The 12,661-nt window shown below is 42.1% G+C and overlaps 4 protein-coding genes across 7 annotated transcripts in view; 1 reads left to right on the forward strand and 3 right to left on the reverse strand.

Annotated features, from left to right (window-relative positions):
- Positions 1–242, reverse strand: part of LOC105448773 (ruvB-like 1) — a 2,879-nt gene extending 2,637 nt beyond the window's left edge. The window contains exon 1 of the mRNA XM_011687529.1: positions 14–242. Coding sequence (XP_011685831.1) covers positions 14–154 — 141 coding nt within the window. The 5' untranslated portion in view covers positions 155–242. The remainder of the gene's footprint in view (positions 1–13) is intronic.
- Positions 243–1,377: 1,135 nt separating this feature from the next.
- Positions 1,378–3,423, reverse strand: LOC105448774 (solute carrier family 35 member E3-like). Its single transcript, XM_011687532.1, has 5 exons — positions 2,469–3,423; positions 2,044–2,196; positions 1,869–1,951; positions 1,657–1,795; positions 1,378–1,572 (listed from the first exon to the last, which is right to left on the reverse strand). Exons 1-5 carry the CDS (start codon positions 2,958–2,960, stop codon positions 1,507–1,509), a joined length of 933 nt encoding a protein of 310 aa, XP_011685834.1. The 5' UTR covers positions 2,961–3,423; the 3' UTR covers positions 1,378–1,506.
- A 454-nt stretch (positions 3,424–3,877) lies between these two features.
- Positions 3,878–10,606, forward strand: LOC105448780 (nuclear pore complex protein Nup160 homolog). 2 transcript variants are annotated; one of them, XM_011687540.1, is made up of 14 exons: positions 3,878–4,099; positions 4,666–4,979; positions 5,071–5,188; positions 5,282–5,811; positions 5,906–6,709; positions 6,796–7,223; positions 7,352–7,573; positions 7,693–8,375; positions 8,456–8,809; positions 8,883–9,065; positions 9,151–9,317; positions 9,399–9,629; positions 9,712–9,819; positions 10,519–10,606. In XM_011687540.1, the coding sequence occupies exons 1-13, from the start codon at positions 4,015–4,017 to the stop codon at positions 9,811–9,813; spliced, it is 4,221 nt and encodes a 1,406-aa protein (XP_011685842.1). In that variant the 5' UTR covers positions 3,878–4,014; the 3' UTR covers positions 9,814–9,819; positions 10,519–10,606. The 2 variants fall into 2 exon arrangements, with proteins under 2 accessions (XP_011685842.1, XP_011685841.1); XM_011687539.1 differs by having other exon boundaries at positions 9,712–9,815.
- Positions 9,830–12,573, reverse strand: LOC105448779. 3 transcript variants are annotated; one of them, XM_011687537.1, is made up of 5 exons: positions 12,489–12,573; positions 12,203–12,297; positions 10,438–10,617; positions 10,250–10,335; positions 9,830–10,166 (listed from the first exon to the last, which is right to left on the reverse strand). In XM_011687537.1, exons 3-5 carry the CDS (start codon positions 10,583–10,585, stop codon positions 10,053–10,055), a joined length of 348 nt encoding a protein of 115 aa, XP_011685839.1. In that variant the 5' UTR covers positions 10,586–10,617; positions 12,203–12,297; positions 12,489–12,573; the 3' UTR covers positions 9,830–10,052. The 3 variants fall into 3 exon arrangements, with proteins under 3 accessions (XP_011685839.1, XP_011685838.1, XP_011685840.1); XM_011687536.1 differs by lacking the exon at positions 12,489–12,573 and having other exon boundaries at positions 12,203–12,482; XM_011687538.1 differs by lacking the exons at positions 12,203–12,297; positions 12,489–12,573 and adding an exon at positions 11,971–12,141.
- Between the last annotated feature and the right edge of the window lie 88 nt (positions 12,574–12,661).

Genomic DNA, 12,661 nt, shown 5'->3' on the forward strand with positions numbered 1-12,661 from the left:
AAAAAATCCTAACCTCACGCGCCATCTCCTGTCCGACGAGACCGGCCGCGCTCTGAAGGGCCGTCCCACTCTCGTCGAGCCCGAGCCCCTTGATGTGCGTGTGGGCCGAGATCCTCTGGGTCTTGGCGGTGCTCTTCACCTCCTCGATCTTCATGGTCGCGGGCGATTTGTTAGCAAAAAAAGACACGGCACACCGGCGACGAGACAAACACGCTGCTAGAGCCTGTGTTTGTTTGGTTAGATACAGCAGCTCCTCTCCTTCCGGTCGCGTTGTCACAGCAACGCCACCAACCGGAAATCGAACGCGCGCAGCTTGCGCGCCACATTCCGAAGCTCAGGCTACCGTTTATTGATCCGCTCGCGGATACTTTAACGAGCAACATTACGTCATTTGCGATAAAATTAGGTGATAAACTCCGAAATTGGGAGATAATATCTGAAATTGAGAGAAATTGTCAGTCGAGAGAAAAAGAAAGAGAGAGAGAGTACAGTTGCGTCTGTGGAAAATAGATTTTAATTGCGAGTCGCCTGTCGAAAAGTCCGCGTCTAGCAATTGATACATTTTTCGAAGGCTAGATGTCTCATGGGACGATGATTTCTCGATAGTGCCGCGGATAGGCCGACTTCGTATATAAAGGAACTCTAAGGGAGCATCCATCGGGTCCGATACACCTGGGAAAAAGCTAACGATAAATCGTAATCTTAATTTGAAGTTGCCGCTAATTTCAATACAGTTCAACTATCTCAGCCCAAGGTGTGACGTCGACCCATTTTGCTTCGTGATATCTAATTTCCCCGCCGCGATTCTTTTTCGTTAAAACGCATTTATGCACTGCACACACGCTACTGCATCGATTTAGCTTCCCGCTCGAACTTGACTTCGACCCCGTCGAAATTAATTTTATGTTTGTAACAACCTATTTTAGTCTGTTTTTAACAGATAGAAATAAAGGATAATAATATAATTATAATTCATTAACATTCAAGCTCTAATCTCTTCTTTTAGTCTGTTTTTAACAGATAGAAATAAAGGATAATAATATAATTATAATTCATTAACATTCAAGCTCTAATCTCTTCTTGTTCATGCTGAGGATTTAATCAAATTTAATTATAATATAAATTACAAATAAATATAATTATACATTTTTAATTATACATTATTATATGTAATTTATTATATATTATTATATAATTACGTAATTAAATTAAAATTATGTGATATAATTATGACATAATTAAATTTAATTATATAATTAAAGATATTAAATTACAGAATTAGATTTTTAATTTCTTTAATTTATTTAAGCGATAATAATCATCCTTCAAGATTGTCATATAACTCGTTTTAGAAAATACAGGAACCATTCGAACAAGTTCAGGAATAATAAATAAACGTTTATTGCAATGTAGATTTCAGCGGCTTACAAAAATTTAAACATTATTAAGTACTGCGACTTATTCTTTTCAATTCCTTCGCGCGATTCGATCTTCCCTAAAACGGAATCATACTTTATACAGAGACTTCGTTTCTCTATCTTCAAACTCCGATGACGTCTGGTTGTCTTTCATCTGAGGGGAAAAAAGAAGAGTTCCGTTAAATGCAAAGTACAGAGACACGACGAGACAGCTAGTTGCACAAACGCTGCGACTTACTTTGACATGAGCGTATAATATAATTCCCACTAACGTCAAAGTTATACCGATGACCTGATTTATCGCTAACATCTCGTGGAAAAGTAACGAGCCGCCCAGCAGCAGCAGGCAGAACTTGGAATGTCCAACCATATTATATCTGAGTATTTTGTTAAAGTGCATAAAGCGCGATTTTGTCGGCATCTCGTAATACGACATTAATGCAAGGATACGTTAAAGGCGAGGTCTTTCCTATGATCCAGTAGGAAGTTAAATTTACAAAGAACGCAACCACACCCGACAGTATCACCATGACCTGAAAATGACGAGGGCCATCATTCACTCAATCTCCAATAATCTCAAAAGTTTCTCAGAACTTCTATAGGCTGTACTGTTTTGGAAACATACCATGTCCAACAGCGACCAATCGTGCGTGAACGTCTGGCCAACCGGCTCCAGAATTGGGACAACAATCAACAGCATAACAGCGGATAATGGCGCTTGGTAAAACAACAACTGCATTGGGTCCATCTGAAACTCCTTCTGCTTTCTGTTTATCATCTGAAAGAAGCGACGAAATGATCAGTACCGCACGCTTGCACTTGCTCACCAGATATTGTCAGGGAGAATTCAGACCTTGCCAGAAGGGCAGAAAAGCAGAAGCCAGTCAGAACTCACGCTGGTAAGCGAGAGAAGCAGACAGCAGAAACTATCGATTGCCAGTGCGAGCACTGACTAGTTTCTGCTTCTCTGTCAAGGTGCGAATTCTCCCCTTACATAAATTCCGACTTCTGTATTTATCAAAAGTAAGAGACAACAGGCGCGGCACGTACAACTTGATACAGAGACGTCACGAGTACTCCCAGCGTCGCGTAGACGGTACCAATGACGTTGAACTGTATGTCGTAGTAAAAATTGATTACGACTCCCAGCGTGATCGGTATCAGGGTCAGCTTGACGAGTACGCCGAAGCGCTTTCGATAAAATATCATTTGCATCACTATCACGCAGGGCGTCGTCAGCATCTTCGCCACCTGATACGTCCCGACCGTGTTGTGGGCGAGGCTCAGATTCGTCAGGACGACGAAGCCGCAGAACGTCATGGCGATGAGCACCATCTCCTTGATGTCGATGTCCTTGACGCAGAAGACGTCCAGCTTCTCGCAGATTATCAGGCCGACGAAGGTCATGAAGAAGTGTATCATGGACAGCGTGATGTTCGGGAAGCGGGTGTGAACGTACAGCCATTTGTTCAGAAGCACAATTACGATCGAGAAGGCTATGTTGAGCGCCAGGTAGAACGCGGTGACCGCCTTCTTGTTCATCTTCTCGGGAGACCCACCCCTCCCCCCCTCTCAACAATCGTTGCCGCGGCGAAAAATTCAGATAATTACGTTAACGATATGTAAACGTTAACGGCGCGGCGATGACCCAGGCCATCAATCCGGGTTTACATCTCGCACGAGGCCGCGCACACGAAGTCCCGGCGACGGAAATCCTGGGCTAGAGAATCATCGGCAGTAACACCACGACCACGTTTGTTTTCTTTTTTTTTGTTTTTCATTTGAATTCATTCATTTCGCTCCATCCGACGATCACATAATTCGCATGTATCGAATGGCGTGCCATGTCCGAGTGCCTCGAAGGTGACGAGAATCCGCCGGTCGATCGTTCAACATTTCAGCCGACCGACCGCGATCGACATTGGGACGCTGTTTACGCGGTCTACGTCTACCATCGACGAGGACGATGAGGTTATATTACTATTAAAATGGCCGGCCACCGACGAGATATTATTAAAGACCGACACCCTTTTTGAGATTGAGATTGGAATGTAATTGGACCAATCAAAACAAAGTTCACAAAAAAAATGGACATTATAAAAATTATAATAATAATGATAATAATAATTATATAATAATAATGATAATTATATAATAATAATAATTATTGTGGACATTTTATGTCCATTTCTACCAATGTAGATTAACTTTAATCACGGTTTTATTTACTTTTTTTTATCTTTTTCCAATTCTTAAAAGTAGAAAAACATACAAAGTAAGTTAAACCTGGATTAAAGCTAATCTACGTTGGTAGAAATAGACATGATATCTCGTCGGTGTAACTGCATTACCGATCGTTACCGACTCGGTAAGTCGACAGTTGGTTCGCGCTGTCTGACACACGGAGGCGCCAGTGAACGAGTGCCTATCGGAACTCCGGGCGCGTCCCTCTTGGTATGATACATGTGGAGCACGAGGCCGGAGCGCCAAAAACCGTTCGATAACCGCTCAAAATCGTCGGCGGTTTTTTTCTGTGATGTAAAGCGACGGAGACCCTCCTCGTTTCAGCGTCTCTCTTTGAAAGGCATCTCGGAACATGGTAGAGTTCCCGTTGGGCTATCGCGAGGTCGTGCCGAATCAAACTCTGCCAGAGAAATGGAAGGAGATCACGCTGAACACAGGTGAGCGTGTGTTCTAACCTCCCTCCGACCCGGATCCCCCGGGGGCCGCCCGGCGAACCGAATTTTCGCTCGCTACGTCACATAAAAACGCCGCGGGAACGCGCCCGCTGCGACCCGCGGGTGCAACGCTCGCGGAATAACGCGTAGCGCAACGTTCGCCGGTCGAAGTATCATTTTTGCACCCCTCGTCTAACCTCTCTCTCTCTCTCTCTCTCCCCGACGTCTAACGCTCGACGTCGCTCGTTCTGCGTGAATTGAATTTGGATTTCGCACACGTCGTAAATCAAGCGGCACACGGGACTCGTATGCGTCAAACACGTATATGTCAAATTTGCTGCGTTTCTAGTAAAATTAGTAGTTTTAAAATAATTACGCTTTAATGAATTGTATTAAACTACTACAGCCGTTGATATTTCATAAAATTTTGTCTATATTTATAGTAGATAATTGGATAATAATATGTGATAAAAATTAATTGCATTATTATTATCGGTTAATTAGTTGCATTATTATATTATTGTTATCCGTTAACAAGGAACAGAGAGATGAGAATGTTATTTTTACAGGTGGAAGCCAAAGTACATTGCAAGATATAAAAGTGCCAGAGAGGGCAGGTGGCTACTCGTACAAAGATTCTTCCAAATACTTCACTCGTAACCGCTTCATTTACTGGCGCATTTCCCACGATGTACTCGAATTGGTCGAGCACAGCTTGGACATTAATCTCGTCAACTGTCGAGTGAGATACAAATTTACGGACACCCCGATTCTAGATGGAATCTCCATTCACGAGACAGTCAACTCTGTTATTATCTTGATCGTCACCGTTTCCAGCGTTCACAAGCTTTCCTTCTCTCACCCGGATAAAATCCACAGTCAAGTATGCACGAATCTTATTGCGCGTCTTTGACGACACATTTTACCAAGAATTGTCTTGATTATTTTGTTAATAACAATTTATTTTCTTCAAGGAAAATCTATTGGGAACTTATACCGATCTCAGTGTACAATCTATATTTACCAAAGCCTCCGTACAAAATGCCAGAGATCCTCATACATTTCACATTATTTCGAATGCCGGAGCCACAAGTGAGCTTGCAAAATATAGGATATGCTCACAACATTAGAATAAATTTAATTTTTCACTGTACTATATCAGAGCGTTCACTTTTTTTTTTCCAGATTCTCCAGTGCCTCATGCGGCAGCGTCGTGGCTTACACTGCCGCAGGAAGAGGCGTTGTTCGCCCTCGCGTACAGCTCGGCCACCATATTACTCTTGAGGCTCGACACGCTGACGGGTCTCGTGCACACGAGTGAACTGAAACAGGACTCGATAATGCCCAAGTTTTTGAGCGGTATAGCCACTGCATTCCGAGGACGTAATACCGAAGCCCACGTGGCTATGTCTCTCGTTATACACAGCTACGGCAACGATACGTACCTGTATGCGTTATGCCGAGAAGGCAATATACGTATATGGTCTTGCAACAAGACGCAGTGCGTGGCTGTGACGGACGCGGCGACCGAGAATCGTATGGTATCTCAAGGCGCGCAAGGCCACGTTTTGAGGAAAGCGCTGGGCAACGATAACGAGTTGTATCTCGGGACCTTCTTAAAATTCGGCACGGGATGCGAATTCAGCATTCTGAAGCCCGTGCAGGACAACGGCATATTCAAGTTCGTTAGATTATGTACGTTATACGCGCCGGACGTGAGTACTTTATGACTTTTATCGATTTACGCCTTTTTTCTACGTATTTCACTGCGAAACGAACGTAATGTGAATTTACATTATTTTCACGCAGCAACATCTGGTAGACTTTGCATTCACGCCAACCAGATTGTGGGCCGTGTGGAGAACCGCGGACATGGACGCGGTGGCGGTGACGCACGCACATTTGCCGCTGACGCACCGCACTAATCCCGAGTGGGAGACGACGATCTTGGAACAGGCGCGCGACAGGGATTACATTGTGACCGAACCCGGAACGGATCCGAGGGAGGCGTACATCAATTACATTTTTCACCCTGGACAGTTCTCACTGGCGGACATCACGAAAGCTCTGAGCATCTACAGAAGATCCAATGTAGTGGCGGAAATGACATTTCCCCCGCCGGCCGCATTGAAAGAGAGGGTGTGCATGGCCGTGGAGGCCGAGATGCAGGCGGAGGTGATGGATTACGTGATTATGGACGAAGATTATCTCGAGATCGCTAATCGTTGCTGGTCGAAGTTCTACTCGTGCGTCGTGCAGTACCACGCCAACGGCACTCGCCCGGTGGGCCTGCTGCTGCTGCCGAGCGTTTACGGCGTTGTGCTGCTGAAGAAGTCCTCGTTCTCGCTTCTGAGACCCATGGAAGCTTTGGAGCATCTCGTACTTTGCAACGATAAGTCCTACATATCACGGTTCAAGACGACGCCTGTTCTGTCGCAAGACGAAGACACCTGTCAAGATCTAATCACGTTAATGTCGGCGCTGATCATGCTGGGGGAACAGTTGTCCGAAGAGACTAAAACGGAGATCGAGAGAGAATTGTATCATCTGAGAAGTCCGGATCTCATAATCGATGACTTGCTGTCGAAACTAATGTTGGAACCTGACGACGCGGTGAGTATTTTTAATTAATTTTCACTCTATTTTTTTTCTTTGTACCCCGCAATTCATTCATGCAACATATACGGTGTTAAAAACAGCTGTCGGATTTTGACTTTCAATCGGAACTCTGTCACAAGCTGAGTCACGTTAAAGACATATCCGGAGCCATGGCCATGTTGCTGGAGGCTTTAACGTACGATCTCGGACAGCCGAACAAGCTGCAATTCGAGGACGATCACGATAGTTCGAAACTCTTGTTGAACGTCACTCATCTGTTTGGCAGTCAGCTGGGAATTTCCGCGGTAGCGGAAACCATAACGCAAATAGCGCTCTTGAGATTCTCCATCTGCAGGGATCTGTTGATGCTGCAGCAGCTCATACTGCTGCGTCCCGAGATGTTTAATTCGAGATCCTTGCACACCATAAGATCGTCGTTGGCGCCGCGAACCGTTGTACTTACTCAAGCTTACTACGTCGTCACGTGGATATGCGAATCGACGGCAACGTACACTTCACAATCATTACTGTGAGTCTTATCGTTTTTTAGTATAAAATTATAAAATATTTACTCCCAAATATCACGAAATAAACGGTTCTAAACAGCAGCAAAGTAGCGTCATGAAAGCGTATTAAAAAGGACGTATGAAATTTCAGGGAATCCAGTTCTCAACGGCTTTCAACTCTCAAGCTCGCCGACTCGCGAATTAATGTTGGACAGAAGCAGCATCGATCTCTCTCGCTTTTAGAACTGTTTATTCATAGCAGCGGTGCGAAACACGCTCATATTCTGATGGCCCAGGCGAACATGGACCCGACGACCCTGATACCTTGGCACTACAGTATGCTGACGCATGTGACGCTTCTCGCGCAACTCGTGTATCCTTTAATAACAATTTTCGGCATCGATTTTCGTAAATCAACGATTCTTTTATGTCAAGTCTAAATAATAATAATTCAAGAATCATTGCCTATATTTTCTTGAACGACGAAATTAGATGGCCGATATCCGGGAACTTTATCTTCCCCGAATGGCTGCTCTCCAGTTGTCAATTCCTGCTTGTTCAGGAATACGTGAGACTTCTGAACCCGTGGTGCGAGTGGAACAGCGCCTCGAGGAAGTTCATACTAGCGGTTGCCTTGCTAGAAATGGGGGAGATGCAAAAGGCGTGCGATCATTTTGTGCGCGCTTCCAACGGAATATTGACCGACGTGTTTCTGGTGGATGCCTTACTCAACTCCAACGTAACGACGAGAAATAAGGATCTGGTTCATTACTATCTGAAAGTGATCAAATTGTTCGAGGAGCACAGCGCGTCCGATTGTATCATAGATATCGCCGAGGCGGCCATAACAAGCGCCGACGCGAACGATCCGAATCTGCCGACGCTTCATTCCATAATATTCACGCAACATTTAAGTCTGGGCCACCACACGGAGGCTTACCATTGCCTGAACGCAAATCCAGACCCCGTGCGTAGAGTGGACTGCTTGCGGCAGTTGGTCGTTACGTTGTTCGAGAAGAAGTTGCTGATAGATTTGATTTCTTTTCCCTATGTCGACATGTACGAGGACCTCGAGAGAATAGTGGAGGGCAGAGCCAGAAGTGTCGATCTTATGGAAAACAATTATTATAATTTTCTATACAGCTTCCACGTCAACAAACAAAACATGCGGAAAGGTGAGTTTTTCTTGTTCTGTACGAGTGTACATAGGTACGTCTGTCGTTGTAGCTATACATTTTTTATTATATTTTCACAGCCGCATCCGTGATGTACGAACAGGCTATGCGTTTGAGCCAAGAGCCTCACTCCGCGCCGATTATAGCGAAGCACGCGCAATGCCTACTGGCGTGTATTAACGCTTTGCATCACGTAAGCGAGAAGTACAGGTGGATCGTGAGGCCTTTAATCGATCAGAGTGTCTCTGGCGAGATGAACTCGTCGAATCCGCAAAAGAAGAGAAGCATCGACGGAAAAGAGGTGTTGCATTACAAGATAAAGAAACAAATCGAAGTACTCGAGCTTGACGATATCAAGAAGGAATATTATATAGCGGACGCGAGACTAAAAATATCGAAAGTGAATTCGGAAATGCATATAGTAGCACATACTGGTAAATGTCTCTTGACTATGTAATTTATTTTTATGAATTAAATTGAAATCGAAAATATATATTTATGTTTCAGAACTATCCGAGCTTATCGTCACCCTGTGTAGCACTGGCCTGTACGCAACGGCGCTGCACTTATGCGATGAATTTAAAATTAGTAAAGCCTCTGTACTGAAAAGTTTGACCTCTCAATGCATCAAATTGAGCCAACGCGAGGACCCAAACGCCTGGGATTGGCTAATACAAAATGATATATTTGGTATGCATAGTTGTATTTATAATTTTTGTTATACGAAATATGATTTTTTTTCAAAGGATATGTAACAGTAAATATTCTTCTTTAGATATAGGAATATCTAATACAACTATTACGAACACCGCTTGGAGGCTGTTAGAGTATTTCATGTTGAAGCACGAAGAGAGTGATAACTGCGAACTACACAAGGCCGTTGCACAAAAGTTGCTGCAAGATGGAGCTTTTCTGCCGCAATGGTTATTAATATCGTATAAGGCAAGCACTCTCGCCTAAATTGGTATAGCATTTCTACATTCATAAATTTTATTTATTATGTTCACAATAAAAATATTACAGAAGCGAAACGCGTCGGAGCTTCTTCGTCTCATGCTAAGTACCGGTCGACTAGTGGAAGCCAGCGACTTAGCGGTAGATTATATCAACGCGGCATTAGGTAGCGGTAAAGAACATTTTGGCCTTGAAACACCATTAGTAGCTACCGCTCCGCCTGTTTGGTTGCCGCTTAATACCATAGAAGTATTGTTAAGTGAATTAAAGCACTTGAGTAAAGATTCGGCTCATACAGAGGTAAAGAAAATTAATGTATTTTTTTGATATTATATTTTGCCAACACCGCAACACTCGATACACGCTGAGATTTGTATTTCAGAGCTACGAGAAATTAAATGCAACCTTGGAGAAGTACCTGGAAACGGTAGAACGCGTTTCGGAAGACATGATTAAAATGAAACTGATGAACGAACAGTGCTAGTAGTAGGTAACACATATTTATTCAATATGTATAATTATCATAAAAATTCTTGTTACAACTGTCGTATTATAAATTATAAACTCTCAGTTTACACACACAATGTACATATGGAAGAGAAAGATTTATAAAATACAATATATATAATATCAATAATATATATAAATGTATATATGGAAGAGATTTCTGTAGCACGATATATATATCAATATAATATATATATAATTAATTTGTATAAATGATTAAGTATAAACTGGATCGTGATTAAGCGCTAACATAGTTGTCAATATGATAATGAGAGTGAGCATTGCAGTAACAATCGCGGCTACTGTATGAGGGCATCGTTTGAATAATATCTATAATTGAAATTTCAAAATTTTAATTCAACGTTCCACTGATAAGAAAACAATCGTGATTACGATAAATTTATAGTTATTACCATTAACAAAACAACCACTGCCAGAATAAAAATCGATCCGACTGGCAGCAAGAAAGATGCGGCCCAGTAATGTCTCATTTCAGGTTCTATAAAAGAGAAATAATTATGTTACACTTTGAGAACCTGCTCTAAAAAATGTAATTTATAAAGAAAGCCTAATCCTATATAATTTCATGTCAGATGCTCACCTATACGCCAATTGTGATTAAATCTATTATAAAGCGGCGAAGACGATTTTATTATAATACTTTTGTATTTTTCAATTGCAGAATCAAGCGAACTTTTTGTATCTACGCTCCGCGCATCATCCCTCAACTGGTCTCCTGCGATGTACATACTTGTGTCAATTTATATTATTAATATAGTAACTGAAACAGTATAAAAAAAAATTATCATTTATAATTTTTGAAGTTAATTTTGATTATTGCATCTATTAAAAACTGAGTGAGTTTTCCATTATTGTAATAAGGGAATTTATTTGTACGGTGATTTGAAGTGCCAAGAATGGATTGTAATGTACTTTACACATCTCGTTAGAGTTACAGTCAACGGTAAGGATGCCTTGTTGAATGTTTAGATTTTAATTTTAAATTATTGTTTGTTACATCGCATTATTTATTATTCATTCCTGTAGCTTTAGAAACTACAGAATGCATCATATAATGCATATAATGAAGTTAGGTACCACGTTGTCGTGTTTTTGTATGTTTATAATTTCTCTGCAACCTTACCTCTTCTGTAATCTAACAGTGTTTATTGTATACAGCATTCTCATTAAAGACTGTTACTGATTTGCGTCATTCTCAAGTGATAGTAATAACATTAATATACATAATAATTTCTTCCATTTTTTTTTACATTAAACTCAAATATCGACAAACAATTTTACTGTTTTACTCTCGAGTTTTAAGTGATGTAACTACGTGCTCGTAAACACTATGTTTTTACTTGCAACCCTTTATTTAAATTTTTGTCATACTGTCTAAGATAGAAAGTAAAGTTTATTATAAGAATGAAACGAGACAATCATTTTGTGTAACTTTCAAGAAAAATTGCGACATCATGTAGCCATAATGTAATACGATGGAAACATTCGTAATTATTTAGTCAAATATTATAATAGAACATATGCTTCACATTCTAAATCTTATACATGTTTCCAATGTGATCGTATAATTTAATTGCGTTACTGTCAACAATTCACAAAAGAAAATGTGGACACTTATTAATACGAGTTCACTGCCAAGCCGGTTTCTTATGGCAAATAGCTTGAGATAGCTGAATCAAATTTTGCAAAGGGTTTGTTACAAATTTCGTGTCCACGCAATTCTCTAATTGAAACATTGAATCCACTCGAAAGCAAGACAGAACTCCATTATTTTATACATGCTGTATAAATGAATATTTCATTTATAAATTGATATTGTTCGTGGTTTCTGCCGCCAATTTGTTATCAGATTATGACTTTGATCAAACTTCAATAATCTAGCTTATCAAATAACATCCTGTACAATTTCAATATAAACAGAAATGTCCATTTTAATTATTAATTTAACACATGGGAAGAAAGATTGGCGAACGACCAAGGATTATATGCAGTTAAAAAGTTTGCTTTAAATCGATTCTGCCGGTCGAATTGATCGCCGATCAAGTTAATTAGAATTTAATCGAGGTTCATCCTTCATGTATCGGCAGGTTCTGCCGGCAGAACACGAGCGTACCGCGGACACAAACTGACGCCAATCTGCTCGAGGATACGTTTCCGAGTGTATACTGACGGTGAAGAAGATCGAACGCCCACGTTTACACGCTATACTCTCCGCTGTCAGCATATTTTTTTTATCGCAATCCGAGACACCTCCGTCCAGTACAGTACAAATGCCTCGTCGCTCGCCGAGGCTGGGCGACGAAGTAGCGCGACTGTAAACTCTATACGTATGGCTATTGGCTTACCTCGACGCGCAGCATCCTCTCGTGCGAGGTCCTACCGACTATTGCCATTGTCCGCGGAGCAGCGTCGCCGAGCACATGTCCGAATTGAAAACAAACTGAAAACGGAAAGGTTGGGAAAACCCTAAGTTCGGGACGTGCGATCAGGCAGCATACGGTTGGCGCGACCCCGGCCGCGCGCTGCTCGCGTACGCCGTAACATTTTATTTGCAGTGCGCGGAGCGACAAGCGCGGAGATAAACAAGTCAAAAGTTCAATCGCTCCTCTCGCACGCGATAGTATTAGATACCTGACGTCGCGTCGTCGGGGGGGCAGCAGCGGATGACTCAGAGGAGTGTATACAGTTATACGATACACGCTCGTCTCGGCTGCACCCATCTGCACTCGCGCGAATCAAACTCCGTCTCCCTCCTCAATTCTCATTATTGCGTTTCTTTCCGCTTCCGCGGAGGGACCGGACGC

Source organism: Wasmannia auropunctata, unplaced genomic scaffold (assembly GCF_000956235.1).
Source record: "Wasmannia auropunctata unplaced genomic scaffold, wasmannia.A_1.0 LD336078.1, whole genome shotgun sequence".
Lineage (NCBI taxonomy): Eukaryota > Metazoa > Arthropoda > Insecta > Hymenoptera > Formicidae > Wasmannia > Wasmannia auropunctata.